Source organism: Cyprinodon tularosa, unplaced genomic scaffold, assembly GCF_016077235.1.
Source record: "Cyprinodon tularosa strain WSP-4 unplaced genomic scaffold, ASM1607723v1 ctg112, whole genome shotgun sequence".
Classification (NCBI taxonomy): domain Eukaryota; kingdom Metazoa; phylum Chordata; class Actinopteri; order Cyprinodontiformes; family Cyprinodontidae; genus Cyprinodon; species Cyprinodon tularosa.
The window spans coordinates 502,073-520,115 of NW_024037916.1; the positions used below are offsets into that span (position 1 = coordinate 502,073).

At 34.1% G+C, this 18,043-nt stretch overlaps 1 protein-coding gene across 1 annotated transcript; it reads right to left on the reverse strand.

Annotated features, from left to right (window-relative positions):
• Positions 1-3,559: 3,559 nt before the first annotated feature.
• coq2 (coenzyme Q2 4-hydroxybenzoate polyprenyltransferase) lies at positions 3,560-11,218 on the reverse strand. Its single transcript, XM_038299895.1, has 7 exons — positions 10,743-11,218; positions 8,348-8,514; positions 8,057-8,178; positions 5,767-5,852; positions 5,557-5,690; positions 4,068-4,256; positions 3,560-3,974 (listed from the first exon to the last, which is right to left on the reverse strand). The coding sequence occupies exons 1-7, from the start codon at positions 11,065-11,067 to the stop codon at positions 3,846-3,848; spliced, it is 1,152 nt and encodes a 383-aa protein (XP_038155823.1). The 5' UTR covers positions 11,068-11,218; the 3' UTR covers positions 3,560-3,845.
• Between the last annotated feature and the right edge of the window lie 6,825 nt (positions 11,219-18,043).

An 18,043-nucleotide genomic window follows, 5' to 3' on the forward strand; every position in this document is an offset into this window, starting at 1 on the left:
ATAGGAATATACAACAATCTAAAATCTTTAAGACAGGAAAGCAGACCCACAGCCTGACACATCCTCCACTATGCTTTCATGTACCTGTCTCTGGCTCAGGAGAGATTCCATCACTAACTAGTTTAAACTTAACTTTTTATGTTACCGCACAGCTGCAAAGGGGCAGGGCAAACTGTGACAGGATGCAGCAACAAGATCCAACAATAATAACAGGTAAATCTCTTTTGCATTTCATCATTATTGGAAAAATAGGGGAAATGTATTATTAGCTGGAATTTCAACATCAAACATTGTAACAGATGTTGTGGACTTGGTGTTAACGACAGCATGTAAAAACCTGTTTACTTTACACCAACATGCCAAAAAAGGTAAAGCGTTTCTTCATTAATCATCGTTTTAGAGTCAAGTCTCCAATGTTTGTGATAGTAGAATAGTATATTTTTATTTTCAGCTCCCTTTCATTTTTTTCCTTTTAATAATTAATAATTACAAGTAAATAATTTTGCTCATTTAACCACTAAGAATCATCTCAAACAAGACTTCCTCCATATTGCTTTACTGGTGCCTTTTAAACTCAGGGCAGGAAGATCTTCTAGATTTTAAGCTCCCATTATATCAGAACTTGATAAAGATTTCTGTAAAATATTAAAATTTGTTCATGTGTCACCCAACTCCAACACTTAACATTTTTTTAACATAATGTCATTTTTTTTTTTATTTACCGGTAATCAGTTTCTCCAGAAAGAAATAAGCAGCCTCACAAAATGACACTTTGTCAAAAGAGTGCCCATTTATTTTTTTCCGCTTTATTTTGTAGTACTACTACTACTAACAATCAATGGTCACAGTGGTCCAACTTAAAGGTATAGTGGAGGACGTTGTTTTTTCAGGTGGATCATCAAAGTAAATGGTCCTCCTAATTGTCAATCATTCTGGTGATATGTTTACATAAGGCTTTCCTACGTGCTCATCCTCATTTTCACTTACCGGTGGTGAGTCTGACATTGTGGAAAATTGCAAATCGTCTTTTGTAAAGTGAGCTTATATGAACGATGCAACCAGCAACTTTTAAACAGAGTGCGCACAAGGAGAAATGGGCTTGTCCATGCTCTCACACGCGTTTAATAGGTATTCCCTATCAAGAGCAGGTCCAGGGCTGTGCATGTGCATTTTTTTTAAACTGGAGAGGGTAGCTCTTTTTCTTTTTTTTATTCACGAAAATCCTCCACCATACCTTTAAGTGTATCTAATTAATGTTCAACTACATTTCTGGTTTGAAAACTGCATGTTTCCAGGTAGAAGACAAACTTTTGAGGATAATGGGGTTACTTCATTAATTCCAAAGGCATTTTTTTTTTTTTGTTGGATCATTTTCCTGCTGGAAAACATCACGTTAGATCAAATTTTAACCATATGGTTCAAAGTTTCCCCCTTGGACAAAAATAGAGCAAATGCACTATAGGGTAGCTCTACTTTATCTCAAAAACATGCCTTTGCTGTTTTTTTGTTTTTTTTTTGCATAAAAACAAAAACAAATTTCATATGTGATTTAGAAGTGATGGTTTATTACATATCAGCAGATTGTCATGCGGCTTTTGCATCCTTTCTGTTTTGTTTATTTACTAATTTGCCTTCAGTCAGCACAGAAAGCAAAAAGATGCTAGACCAATGTAAGAGGATTATGTTATTTTTAGCAAGGTCCTCCTTTTTTACTTTTATTATTTTACAGTAAACATCTATAAACACTGTGATGTAAACATCAATGAAGTGGTATATGTGGAATATATAATCTTGTTAGTGTTTATTCAGAGGATAAATGTATGCTAACCATCAAGACTATATTCAACATCTTATTAATTTCTCTGAGTGAAAGATATGAAGTATCATCACAAACTCTGGTATAAATGACACAAAATAAGAAGTAAACCATCTTCTTTACCACATTCATATTGATTTGTTTTTATCAGCTACTTTAATCATCTTATGCACGCAGAGAAATCAGCAAGTGTTCAAAATATGTGCTGAAACTAGCAATCCAACCTGGTTTAATCTCAACTGCTCTCTGCAAGGAGGAGGTTTTGAGCAATCAATCAAATTTCCTAGAAAATAGGAAAGGTATCCAACTTCCTGGTTTCTGTTATTGTCTAATAACTGCTCCTGACATGAGTCAAGCTCATGGACAAAACGTTCCCTAACTTAAAACAAGGTCACCTCTTTCTTGTCAGAGCTGACTCATGATTGATTGTTCCCGACTAGAACTGGTTCAGCAATGCTTATTCATCCTGGAAAAAAATAATAACCAGCATAACCTTTCTTTGTGTCTTCTTCATTTGTTTGTGTTTTACTGTTATGAATGTTTTTGCTGTTTATGAATAAAGTTGGCATAAATTTCCCCATTGTGGGACAATAAAGGGATTTTCTATTCTATTGTATTCGTTCTAAATGCAAGGCTGCAACTATTTTGCAAATTGATTAATCTGTTGACTATGTTTTTGATTAATAGAATAGAGTAGAAAAAATAGAATTCAACTTTATTCTCACTAAACTGTCACAAGTACAAAGCAATAATCAGATAATAATCGAATAGGCAAAGAAGACTTGTAGGAAATTAAACCAAGTGAAACAAACTTTTCCACTTTAGGACGCATTTTTTTTATATACATCTTAAATGCAAAAAAATTTTTTTTTGTACAATTGCTGCTCTAAGTGGGTTGCTCTGTCAGCTAAAAGCATGTTTTAGAGTCTCTTTACTCAAGGTAATGATTGATCAATTACTCAATTAGTTGACGATTATTTCAATAATTTATTAATTTGGTTAATATCAGTTTTAGCCCTATAAATGATATATTAATTTTGGTCTTTGAACCTCGTCTATTTTTTTTTTTAAGAATTGTGTGTTCCAGCACATCAGTGAGTCAAGCACATATTTAAACTGGGCTTTGCAAAAGGAGCAGCAGGTTGGTACTCGCCTTTCAGTTGGAAAACAAAAAAGCAACATGGCTGCATATATAATATATATATATATATACAGACACACTTGTACTATTCAAACTATTCTTATTCTCTTTATTGATACTCATGAGCTCAGGTCTGATCTGAACCTGAGCAGCATTCTGTAACATCAATTAGGGATGAAATTACAATCTCTTGTGTTGTGTAACACGTGAGAGCAATTAAAATAAAGCTAGAGCAACAAAAAGTTGTTCCAGAACATCATGTTTTAGCATGAACTCTTTACATCAGTTTACATTTTTTTTCCAGTGTTCCATAACAACGCTCTGCAGCCGAGTGATTGCTATTTGTCACGACAGATGCAGGATTATAATTATACAAGCAGCTCAGCTGAACATGCAGCACAATGAAGTTTAAAGACAGGGAAAAATCTGTAAGAGGGTCGCATTGGGAAGCTCATTTCAGCACCTTGTATCTGGGATCTCAGTCTTCTTGTCAGGACCCGGATTTCAAGATGACCACAGGTGAAGGTAGGAACGTAGACCGCAGCAAATCAAGAGCTGATACACATAGCTCTGTCTTTTTTATCTCAGTTTTTGTCCCCTTCTTACACGCCGCAAGAACTACAGATGGAAATCAGTTAAGAAGCTGAGAATCTTGCTTTATATCTTTACTCTCTTTGAGTTATTTTCTTCCTGTACATAGAGCATGATGGAATAAATAAATAAAACCTTGTTAAACCCACATTTTATTCATTTAGAGTCAAACAAAAAGCAATAAGTCCAAGTGATTTATGAATAAGCATACTTGATAGTACAATATAAAAATAGGTTTTTGATCGTAAAATAAGTGCATACTATCTCATTTATCTAAGTATTTCTATTATTTTACAGTCATGACTCTTTAGATCCTTTCAGCAAATTACCGACAAGTATTCCTAAAAACAGTAGAAGTCCAAGGTTTCTGTTTGAGCTGAACTGTTTCCAGCAATCTTCAGCTTTGTTGATGTCCACAGTGTAAATCTAGGAGACAGAAAAAGTAAATGTATGAATAAATAAAAAAATCAATGCTTAGCATTTATGTTACAGAGCAGAACTGTAACATAAATTCCTCACCTGGCGTCCAAGGTGAACGGCCACAGCGCTTAAAGCAACATAGTAAGGAAGGGTCTGCTCAGCGTTGACTCCAGCTACGATAAGCCCCGACATCATGGCCACCGTGAAACCACTCAGCCAAAGTTTGGTTTGCTCCTGGAACATCAGCGCTGTGGATTTTACTCCAACCTTAACGTCATCCTCTTTATCCTGGATCAAATAGACAGACAGGATATCAGCTCTCTACTTTGAAATGTTAGCTATTATATCAAAGGTGTTTTTTTTTTTTGGTAATATAAGAAAGAAGTTGTTGAAAAAAAATACATCCTAAAACACCTGGGTAAATCAAAACCCAAAGTGTCCAGATTTCCACTTATCCTTAACTGGGTTTTAAGGTTAAGCGAAGCATCGGGGAAACCCACACGATCCTCTGCGTTCCCAAGCAAGTAGGGATATATAGTCATTTCAGGGAATCCATAGAACATGAGTGGAGGCTACCACTCTTTTCTCAGCAGTGTATTTCTCTGCTTCAGGCCATTTCAACCGATGGGTCATTTTTTTTTTTTTACAATTCCTTCTTTCTTGATTCAATGCATTTAGAAGAACTAAGAATCTCTGCTAAGAAAAGCTTTTCACTCAATTAAAATGAAAAGAACTTTGTCAAACCGTTTCCCAAGATGTGTTAGACCAAATTAATTTTAATATATAATGATGCCTTAATCATATAAATAAAAATGTAAAAATCAGCATATTAAAAAGGGTGCTGGTGATCGGTCACTGTTGAGAGGTTGCTATTGCGTCTGTCGGCCACCAGGTGTCACTAATCTTTCCCTCCAGCTCAGATTGCCTTCAGATGCTTCCCCAGCAGCTTCACATTAGGAATAAAAAAACTGAAAACTTAACAACACCTAGTGTGAACCAACTTAAATGACAGAAAAATTTTCTTTTCTTTTTTTTCTTAAGGGACATTTTTAACCTACTGAGACAGGCTATGTTTGAAGACTAAAACTAAAATTCAAATTTAAAAAAGTAAAAACTAGGCCTTGCAAAAAAACAAAAAAACTAACTATAACTTTAACAAAAGTTTAGAAAATTTATTAAACAAACTGAATTTTAAGAAATAATTTGATTAGTTTTTGTATGTGTTTTTATCAAAATGGATTAATATGAGTTCTAGTTTCTGGTTGCTGGCTTTCACTTTTTTAGTTGCACCGCATTAAGCCATCAGATGGGAGGTCTGTCCTTATCTGGAATTTTATTTCTATACTATTATTATTGCTTTTTTAATCTCATCCCTGATATGCAAGTCTTAATACACAAAATAATAAAACTTTAACCAAAAACTTAACTAAAACTAACCTTTTTAGAAAAAAAAAAAGTCTAAAATAAACTAGCTACCTAATACTAAACACTAATTAAACCTAAAATAGAAGTTTAAAACTAAATAAGTTTAAAATCCAATGAAAATTTCCAGATGATTTAAACCTTGCTACAGAGTAGATTTCTTCACCTGATGAGCGTAGATTGTGTCATATATCAACGTCCACATCACTCCAGAGAAATACAAGGGAAGGCACACGGACCAATCACAAGAGCCCTGCACGGCAGCCCAGCCGAGGAGAGTGCCCCAGTTAAAGGTAAGGCCTGCAGAGAGGTGAGAGGAACAGGACTTTAGCTTTAAGATGGAGAGCCTGAAAACCTGACTTCCTGAAACACCTACCCAGCATCAGCTGTGGCCAATAAGTGATCCTCTTCATTAGTGGGTAGGTGATGACAAGAGATAATGAAGCGGCCCCCAAAGCTATGCTGTCAGGATAGGGTGAACACATAGAAACATTTAAAAACAAATACCTCCATAGTGACAGGAAACTTTGCTCATAAATTAAAGAAAACTCCTTTGATACAGAAAACACATTTCTATGTTGGTAGATTCACCATAAGTGAAGCCTTAAGCATCTTTAAGAGAGGGAAAAAGTCTGTTTCTACACCTTATTTAATTTGGTTTCAATTTGAATCCTGATCGTCTTGACTACACTTTCAACCTTGTGCTGCAAGCTGGATTGTTGAGAGTTTTCAGTCTCACAACAAGTCCATCTTGAAAGATACCTGCTAATACATCTGTCTCATCACCACCAGCGAGTCAGACAAATGACATGCCAGCAGTGTTTTTTGGGGTGGGACATAATGCACAGTCAGGAGGACCTTGCTGGGGCATTAAAGACATGGCTACGCTGCAGGACTTACCTGTCAATACCACATTGACTCGGTTTTAGCTAAAATAACAATAATTTCCCATTTAAAAAAGGAGCAAAGGGAAGCACTTTGTGTATTCGCAGATGAGAAAGATGTCTGTGCTTTTTTTTTTTTTTTTTGAAAATGGTCTACATGTCAGTAAACACGTCCCACCCACTGATCTCTACTTATTCACTGGATTGCTGAGAGGCTGAAAAAAATAAAGTCACCTGCCGCCATCTTGGTACTCCCCACTCTAACGAAGTTGCGCCATAAAATGCCTGTAATGTAATGTAATTACCAACACAATGTAATCAATACATATATATTACATGTACATAATCAATTTAGCACTTTTGGCACATCATCAGATAGTGTATGTTTGTGTAACATTCTTAATATCTGACTGTAGTAATATTATGCTCATTTAACACACAAATTTTGTTGTGATAAATTTGTTAGATTACATGATTTATAGACTTCACAGATTTCATTCTGAATATGCAATGTGATGTGCCTATTTTTTACCATAAATAACTACTGATGCTATTAAACAGCAAGTGCGTGTCACAGTAATGCATTTAGCTTTGTTAGAAAAGTCTTAAGCCCCCCTGAAAATTAGAAACTCACCATTGTTCGATTCTGTAATGCATGTAATTTACATTCCACCCGGTCTAACTAGGGAGTACCAATATGGTGGATGGTGATTTCACAGCACTGTGTACTATGAACGGTCTAACAGCAATCCAGTGAATAAATAGATATCAGTGGTCTCACCTGTCATTCCTGGTGCATGTCTGGTCGTCAGGATTCGCTGCTACGATTGGCTAAAAGCATATTATAGAAGACGGATACTAGCTGGCACATCACCCAATCAGCTCTAAGTATTGTACTAAACGTCCCTCCTTTTCACAGATAGACTGAACGGCAGCCATCACAGATTGATAACGAAGAATTTAACTCAGTTCTACACATATCAATCTAGCTACTGCCAGGTTACATTTTAACCTCCTGATGGCAGAAAGAGTCACCACAGATTATTTAGTCTGACTTTACAGACTACAAACCAAATACTTGCTGAAAACTTTCCATGTTCAGCCTCTTTTCTGTGCCATTGAAAAGTTTATCTCTTAACAAGTCAAAAACCTAACAACACCAAAGTTTCAAGCTCATAAACTGGAGGACACCGGAACACCAGTTTGGCTTTTAATTGAGTTTTACATCAACTGGGAAGGAAAGAATACAAACCAACCAAGAAGAGCCTGCCCTAAAATCTTGCTTTTGAGCATGACTAAATGTTGCTGACCATATGGTTCAACCAAATGAACTCTGGAGAAAAGTGTTACGTTAAAAAGAGACAAAAGAAATGAGCTACTTTGTCTCAGAGACAAAAACTTTCAAACCCGCAACTAATAAGGCAACTTTCAATTATGGCGATGCTAGCATGATGCTGTGGGTATGTTTACTGTTAGGGGTTGATGGTGCATTGCACAACGTCAGTAGCCTTATCCTCACGTTACACTGTGTTTGGCTCAACTCGGCTGCACAACCTACAGCGAAGAGGAAGCCATGGTCATCAATGAGAGCCTTTACACAGCATCCATGGCGGTACAGGGTGGAGGTGTCAGCAGACAGCAAGGCAGAAAAATTCTGTTCTATTCTATCGTATTCTTACTGGACACCACAGAAAGATGGAAGTAAATGATGTTTGGCATAACTCTACCTTTAGGAAGGTTTTTTTTCTCATGCTCGTAAAGTTTGAAAATAAATCTTGGTACCTGTAATAGTTAAGACACAGAAGGACTCCAAGTGCGAGGGAGAGCTGCCCTCCAAGGAACACAAGTGCCTGCATTCTGGAAATTTCCCCTGATGCGATGGGTCGTGATGCTGTCCTGGCTACCTTTACAGAAACAGAAATATTTCTCTTTAACCTGTTTTGAAAATATAACTTTGTTATTATTGAGCTGCATAAAATTCCAAAGAGTTTTAATGAATTGTTAATTCAGCATATGGCACACTTTCTTTCCCCTAGGGCTGACTCAATATGTTATATAAATGGTTAGAATTACTTGTTTGTCAAAGTCTTTATCCCACATATCGTTGATGGTGCAACCTGCACCCCTCATCAGCAGGGCGCCAGTACCAAACAGGGCGAGCATCCCAAAATCTGGGAGACTTCCCGGCTCTGCTGCCAAGGCGATGCTCCATGTACAAGGAAGGTAGAGCAGCCATGTTCCTGAACAGCAAACACAAAAGCATCGAATGGAAGATTATTTACAAAACTTTTGGTTGAGGTTTAGTTAAAGTCTTTTCTTGATCTAAAGAATTCAAGGGCTCCAATCTTTCGAATCAAATTGATAAAACTTGTAGTATTCCCAAAGGTCCATAGCTTTTTTATTTATTATTTTTTTTGTTTTAGTTTCCTCAGCAGATAGAATTTGGTTTTAATGTACATCTCTCACTGATTTCATGCCAACAATTCATTATCCAATTCTTCTTAACCAAACTAGATTGATCAGTTGTAGACCTTGATTGACTGCCTAAATCATTTCATACTGTCAATTCAAATGAGTTAAAAAAAAGAAAAAGAAGAATCACATTATTTATTAAGGTTAAATATTGTAAAGATTATTTCAAATGTAATCATTCCAATTATTTTCAAATATCTCTTGTTCCAACATTATAATGCCTCCAACAGACGGTCAAGTAAGTAACTAAGATTTAATCAAATTAAAGCTGAAGTCTGTAAGTTTTTAAAAATCACTTTTTTGTCATATTGGCTAAAACTGTCCCTATGCCCAGACAGCAGTACATGTGATATGTAACCTGTGAAAAAAACTGCTTCAATTGGTCCCGCCTACTGCCTGTATTGCAATCTGGAAAGAATAATTCGGGACGAGACAAAACAACCAATCACAGCCAGAGGAGCGTCTGATGGAGTGTCAATCACAGCTCACACACGCTGAATCCCGCCCCTCCCTCTCACCGCTGAAACTGCCGCTGCAGGGAGTGGAGAGAGGGTGGAGCTTGGAGGTGGGGCATGAGTGAAGCAGAGAGGGTGGGGGTGTGGCGTGAAACCTGTTTTTCTTCAAATTTTCAGTCGAAGTCTGCTCTCTTCTCAATGTTACAGACTGCAGCTTTAATAACGGTCTATCAATATTGCCAAATATATTAGCAGAGTTTGAGTCAATCGTGTTTGAAGGATTATAACCTAAAGAATATTGCAAACAAACTAATAATGTTTGAAATATGATGAGCTTATAATAATAGGAAGGTGCCTCAAACTCTGTCAGTAGTGGCCATTCTGGAGGGGAATGTCATTGAGGTGGTACATGAATATAAATACATTTGAATTTTAATTGATGACTCTCTCACCTTCAAACCTTTTATTGATAAACTTGTTAAGAAATTAAAAGTTAAAATGGGCTTCTTCTTTCATAATAAGACATGTTTTTCTTTTGGAGTAAAAAGAAGCTCCTTGTCTCGTCACGTTTTTAATCTGTCTTAGATTATGGTGACCTATTTTATAAGAATGCTACTTCTTCATGTCTTCAAATGTTGGACAGTTTACCATGCTTCATTAAGGTTCTTCACAAACTGTAGAGGCATGAAACATCACTGTGACCTGTCCTCTCAGATGGGATGGCCTTCCCTCTCTGTGAAGGCAGCGTCATTGGTACACTTTTATTTAAAAGGCTCTTCTTGGATTACTGCCGTCTTACATTTGTACCTTACTTACACAGAAAAGCATGGCTTCTTCTGCCGAGATCCAACGATCAGCTGTTGCTCACTGTTCCTTTTGCCCGCACAGAACTGGGGAAGAAAGCCTTTAGCTTCTTGTGCATGGAATTTTTTTGCAAAGAAACTGGAAGTTGACTGAGTTTTTATCTTAAATGCTTTTAAGTTGAAAGTGAAATAATTTGAAGCAGCTTCAATGATCTGTAGTTGTTTTACTTGATATGGTTTTTTAATGTACCTGTCATTTATTTTAATGTATCTAACTTTGCTGCCTCTTGGCCAGGACTCCCTTGAAAAAGAGGTTTTTAATCTCAATGGGATTTTTTTTTCTTGGTTAAATAAAGGTAAAATAATATATATATATATATATATATATATATATATATATATATATATATATATATATATATATATATATATATATATTTTTTTTACATTTTACATTTTAGATAAATTTGGATGGGTAATTTGTGCACATTTGCAGACATATTTCATAAATTCACACACATTCGATAAAAACAACTTTTAAGGTAATAAACAAAAAAAAAAAATCATAAATATCTATATAAAAGTATGCCTTTACATTTTTTTTCCTTTAATTTTACTAGATGTCTTTGTTAGATGGAAGTGGAAATCAAATGAATGCAAACAAAGTGAAACCATCTTTTTGTAATAAATAAGCAAGGCTAAAACCATACTACTGTGTAATGTAAGGAATTTAATTACCGATTGGTTTGTCCAGCCTCATCAGTCTGAGGTAAGGCTGTACGTGAGCAGGTGCTGAGTTCACCACGGAAGCAGCAGACAGGCTGAACGACCTACTGCCACCCTGGCCTGTTTCCCTTTGCCTAGAATTAAACCGACCCTGGAGGCACACAGCTCGTCTCAACACTGTAGACTCTGAATGGACACCTTCGTTTCTCCTTAGTGCTTGGTTCTGGATGAGGCAGTTGGACAAAGTGGACAGACATGGTGGGTGACAGGTCCCCCCTCCTGTTGTCCACCTAAGTGCAGCGAGAGTTAACCGGCTGCTCAGCCTGGCGCGGAACATGGTGGTTGCCTTTGGTCAGTCGCACATTAACGTCCTTTTATTCCAATTTAAAAAAATACCAGTGGGATAAAGTAAAATAAATAAATATAAAAAAGCTACACTTAAACAACCCTAGGCAACAGGATTCATTTTCCTGTTGCGGTGCGTTCAATATTATTATCCGGAGGAAACAACAACTTAAAGCGGAACACATCGTATACTGCAAACCACAACACAAATAATGCATTAAATAAAGAAATAAACGTAAATGAATTAATGAATTTTTTTTTCTTATTTAGCATACCAAAACCTTATTTTATTCCGGATGTGGTAATGCATTAAATTGATTTCTCCCACAAGAGGGGGCTCAAACGGCGTAAAATCGTGAAAGACCTAGAAGTTAGTTCCTAAGAAATTAATTCCATTGTCTAATTACAATCGGATTAAATAGATTAATCTGTTATTTTAACGTACTTAAATATAAAATCTCTATTTGGGCTCGTGGTACTCACCGATTGGTGGCGCTGATGCACCTTGCAGCTGTGTGCGAACCTCCAACAAAACCGAAGAAGAAGAAAGAGCGAAGTCGCTCGGGGGAAAAGGATATTAAAAAATAAATAAAAATAAAAATAAAAGTGAAAGAAATAAAGCTTTTAAATATGCGAGGAAATGCCATTCATTTGAGGTATTAATAGAATATAAAAAAAGCAAAAACTAGTGTTAGAAGTAACTGTAGGTATGAACAATTTATTAATCAGATTAAAAACAATGACCCCCAGAACTACCCAATTTATCTATTAATGGGACATCAATCGCTGACCAAAAATTCAATAACCACACAATTAGGAACTGTCTAAACGAAACTTGGTTCCCTGGGAAAATAAATAAAAATAATATTCTTTGCAAATTTGAGAAAAAATCAATTGAAACACTGAGAATTCTTTATCTAAAACTCCCCATGCAACTAAAAGCTAAAGAAAACTCACTTTAAAAAATGTTATGCAATTTACCCCTCAAAAGAACTACTAAGAATTCGTTTCAATATTGATGACAATAAATGCTCATTCTACCAGGTCTTCTATGAATGCAATAAAACCAAAACATTTTGGAATTGCTTCAAAACATGGATCAAATCAAAAATTGCACTTCCTGAATCTATTTCTAGAGATATGGTAACTTTTGGAATATTATTGAAAAACAAAACAGTAGAACTCTGTTGTAACTTAATTTTGTGTTTTGCAAAATTCTTTATTCATAAACAAAGAGTGTTGAGATCATCCCCAACCTTTAAAGTTTTTTTAATCTGAATTCAAGTTTTATTTAAAATCTCTTAAATGTATCGAATCATACGAATATCTGACTGAAATACTGATGGGTTTGCCCACCAATGTTCATCAATCCTAACATGAATGCCCTTGTTGCCATGTTAATAATAATTTCATTATCTGCCATTCCTTTTATTTATTTATTTATTTTTGATCCTTATCAATAATGCCTTGTACTTCCATTTTTGAAATCTGCCTCTACTATGCATTCCACAGATTTGTACTGTTGCTATTGCCTTACTTGTTTGTCCTTACTCTGTTTAAATAAATAAAAAAAACCTTTTCCTTACATTTTCTAAAATGTAGCGGGAAGGTAGCAATAAAGAAAAAGCAGCTCTATTGGCAGAAATGTTAAATAAAGTACATAGTTCCAAGAATTTATCTGAACAAATAAAGAGTTATAAAGATAAGATTTTAGCAGAAAATCCAGGAGTCACTTACAAGAAAATAACTTCAAATCAAGATCTAGATATCCCTTTTACTTTTTTTGAGCTAAAAAAGCTATATTTAATGATAAACAGTCAAACACAGGGAAGAGGGAGTTTGTTATGTAACGCTGAAACATGTAAATTATATATCCGTTACTGTTCTTAAATTTTTCAATCTGATTTGGGAGACAGGGATTATTCCTAGAGCATGGAAACGGTCCATTCAAATTCCTGTGTTGAAGCCAGGTAAAAATGAAACAGACCCTTCAAACTATAGGCCTCTATCTCTTACATCTCAATTAGGGAAAGTGATGTAGGGAATTGCAACAGATAGTCTATCATATTTTCTTGAAAGTAAACATGTATTTTCTTTTTTTCAAATTGGTTTTCATAAATGGAGAAATACGATGGATGTGGTACTGTGCCTGCAGTCAGAAATAAGGAAAGCTTAAACAATTAAAGAAATAGTGATAGCTGTATTCTTTGACATAGAGAAGGTGTATGATATGTTATGGAAAGGGATTATTGGTTAAATTAGAAAAAAAACATTTCTGGCATAAGTGGTAAGATTTATAACTGGGTTTTAGATTTTCTGTTTGGGAGAGAAATAGAAGTTAGAGTTGGAACTGCTTTCTCTAATAGATATATAGTTGGGAATGGTACCCAGCAAGGTAGTGTGTTTAGCCCAATTCTTTTTAATATTATGATAAATGACATTTTTGATAAGATAGATGGTTGTATAGGGAAATCTTTTTTTGCAGATTATGGGGCTCTGTGGGTGTGGCCACAAGATCCTCTGTATTTGCAGAAAAAGAAGTAGCATGCATTAAAATGTAAGTTGCAAAGTCCCAAGTTATTTGTTTTTATAGAAGGCATTAGGAAGTTAATTAAAATCTTTATAAACAAGTAAATAAAGTGAGGTTTTTAGGTGTCATCTTTGATGAGAAATTAACTTGGAAACAGAAACTAGAATTAGTTCAAAATAAATGAAAAAAGTGAATAATTAGTTGAGATGTCTTTCTGGACAGGAATGGGGAGCTTCAAGTGCGCTGTTTGGAGTTAATCGGGCTCTCATGAGCCATATATGGCAGCTGCTAACAGTCATTTGAAAAAAACTTGATAGTGAACAGAACAGACACAAGTATTATGAATATGTTGTGGAGCTTTCAGATCATCTCCTTTCGCTGCTTTACAAGTTAAAACTGGTGAGCTTCCTTTACCATTAAGAAGATTGAAAATAATGTATATGTATTGGGTAAATCTACAGGGCCATAATTATGATCATCAACTAAGACTGCGCTGCAGGACTGTTGGGAACATCATAAATCTGATTATAATAGCTTTGGATGGATTGGGGACATAAAAGCCCAAAAATTCGGTTTGACTCAGTTTCGGTTAACTTTACGGTTCCACAGTCATCAATTCCACCATGGTCATTTATCACACCAGAAGTTGATCTGCAATGGGGGGATTTATTAAAAAGGGAAAGACTCCAGAATGTGTTATAGTTAATAATTATTTTTGGAAGATTTAAAGATAGTGTAATTATATATACATATGGATCTAAAGATCCAAATGGTGGCAGAACAGGAGCAGCTGTGAATATCCCACACCATAAAAATCATGATTAAAAGGAGAACGAAAGATCATCTAGCAGTTTTTACAGTTGAATGAATTGTCATTATGTTGGCTTTAGAATGGTTGCTTGATGAAATTTTTTAAGGGAAGGAAATAGTTATAAAATTGCATCATGTAGTCAAGCTGCATTATTAAGTATCAAATCTTGCAAGTCTTGTAGATTAGATTTATTATTAGATATATATCACTTATTAGTTCAGCTTAATAATAAGAAATGTTTTGCTTGATTTTTCTGGAATCCTGCTCATGCAGGCATAGAAGTAAATGAAGAAGTAGACATATTAGCTAAACAGGCCTTAAAATCAGGTATTATTAACTTAAGTACTCCTTTAAATAAAAGTGAGGGAAAATCTATAAATCAGAATAAATCTGTAAGGTTTAGCAAGAACAATTGGATAATCATGACACCTGTAGAGATCTATATGAAATTCAAAAGACTGTGGGGTGGGCAATAGTTGTATAAATGGAGGGTGGAAATAAGAGGTCGTCATATCATGACTTAGAATTGGTCATACTGGACTTTCAGAATAGGGAAACATTAAACAGGGACTTGTAATCACTGTAATCAGATAGAAACAGTGGAACATGTATTATTAGAATGTAATAAGTATTCACACGAACGTCAGCACCTAAAGTCAATACTAAATAGAGAAAACATATGATTTTATATGATAAATCTTTTAGGAAGTAAATCAAATTCAGTTAGAAATCAATTAATTTGATTAAAAAAAAACAATGGATTATTTAATCGCATTTAAACTATGTATACATCTAAGTGTGTGTATGAATGTGTATATACACACATACTAATTTATATGTGAGTGTGTATGAATATAGATTGAATCTATACATTAATCTAGATTATATAGATTCATGTATACCATTGACTTATATATTAATAACTTGCATCTGACATCATTGCTGAACACACTCCAGTCTGGTAGGTGGCGGTAAATGCACCTTAAGTTAGTTGTCTTCCACCGATAAAAACAAAAGAAGAAGAAGAAGAGCGAAGACGCTGAGGAGAAGGGGGAGGAGAAGGAAGGCCATAGATATCCATAATAAAGGCTAATGGGGGTCGACGTCCGCACGTGGCGGCCATCTTACCACAGGCAGCTCGCTCATTCGTAACATTGTGTTTTAAAGGCGCATGTACTTAAATAACCATAACTTCCTCAATTGTCTAACTGTTTGGTTTGTTAAACAAAAGTCAGACATGTAGTTATGACACTGCATACTTATGAATAATTATAACCATGGAATTTCATATGAAAAGAACATTGAATAGAACATACAGGTGCAATAAATATACATTTGCACAAGGTATTTATGTTAAATCAATATAAGCTATTAAAACTCAGTGTACCGAATGGTAACATGATATATAGATATATCTATAGATATCTATATCTATATAGATATCTATATAGATAGATATCCTATACCTATATATACCTATATATATGTATATATATATATATATATGTGTATATATACATATTTATATATATATTTTAATATGTATATATAATATATATACATATTAAAATATATATATAAATATGTATATATATATAAATATGTATATATACATTTATATATATATATTTTAATATGCATATATAATATATATATACATATTAAAATATATATATAAATATGTATATATATATATATATACATATTTATATATATATATATGTATATAAATATGTATATATATATGTATATATATATATATATATGTGTATATATACATATTTATATATATATTTTAATATGTATATATAATATATATACATATTAAAATATATATATAAATATGTATATATATATAAATATGTATATATACATATTTTAATATGCATATATAATATATATATACATATTAAAATATATATATAAATATGTATATATATATATATACATATTTATATATATATATATATAAATATGTATATATATATATATAAATATGTATATATACATATTTATATATATTTTAATATGTACACATATTTATATATATGTATGTATATATATATATATATATATATATATATATATATATATATATATATATATATATATATATATATAAATAAACACTTTTATTTGGGTGTGATTAATTATTTCACAGTCCTAATTTATTTATATTTACATACATACTTTTATAATATGAATATTATTGTTATAATAAAATATGAAATACTGACAAAAAAGGCTTATTGTGTGGCAACCTCTTGGTGTAGAAGCATAATCCAGGTTTCAAATTAAAGGTAACACTTTGAAGTTTCATGTAGACTATTTGGATTATATATCAGGAGTAATTACACAAAAGTTCTTATTTTTAAACCATTATAAAAGTGACATTTATTTGCTATTAAAATTGGTACAATAGTCCCCTTCACAAGTATATATAGATGTAGCATGTTGAAATCCCCACCTACACTACTGTGATGGTATACACATGGAAGACAGAGATTTAAAAAATGACCCAAAAAACATAGCTTGGCTAATGCCCTTTGAAAAGGAAGGTTTTATTGAGCTTCTGTGTAATGTACAAGAGAGCGTTGTCCACAAGGCCATCAAAGCGGACAGGAAGGTAGCTGTGGTCATGTACTAGTGCAGGAATGTCAGCAAACGGGGATGGAAGATCTTCTCCTCCTGCTTACACATTATATAACCTGCAGAAACAAAAACAAAAGTGACCAACAACAATTCACGGTGTATAAGATTGGTATATCAATATGTGATTAAATTTCAATGATACACATGCCCTTTGAAGATGAGCTGGAAAGTTGAAAATGTTTGGCACAACACCATCTTTAAGTTGTCCAAATGAAACTAATACAAACTTATAAAAGCTTTGAGTCAACAACAATCTTGTAATACTACTATGTCATCGCAAAAGTCTGGCATCTTCCTTTTAATAAACCCAGCAAATTCCTGTAACATAATGTAAGATGTGTTGACAGACCAAATCGATTGGAAATCATGTTAAATTCTGCCTCTTCCACTGATGTAAAGTTGCTGGTTAACGTTAGCAGCTAGCTAAACTGTAACGTTAGCTGCTAACTTACTAACGTTATGTCTCACTTTGCAGCTTCTTGTTATTAGCCAGCTAACGTTAGGCTAATAATGAAAATACAACAACACTCAGATTATTGTTATTAGCCAACTAATAACTACAACCACATCCACAAAGATTGTAATTTACACCAAAGATTAATTGTCATACAATCGTTATTGGTGTCAGTAAAACCTATATAATTGACTAATAGTCTCAGCCTTGATAACTTGCGCAAGTAGCAGTGATGCACAACTATGCTGCATGATTAAGTCATTTTTCGACAAGAAAATCTGCAATTTCGACATGTTCAAGCATCAAGAATGATAGTCACGTTCATAATGTTTGTAAGAAACCAAACTGTTTGTAAATCCGTCAAGAATTCAGTGAGGTAAGAGTATTTGTGTTCGTGCTGATCACTCACCTTACATTAGGTACCACAGAGCACAACAGAAAGCCTGCCTGTGGTAAGATGGCCGCCGGTGATGCCGTTTGAGACTCCGCCGTAAGACATCTAGCCTTTATTATGGATATCT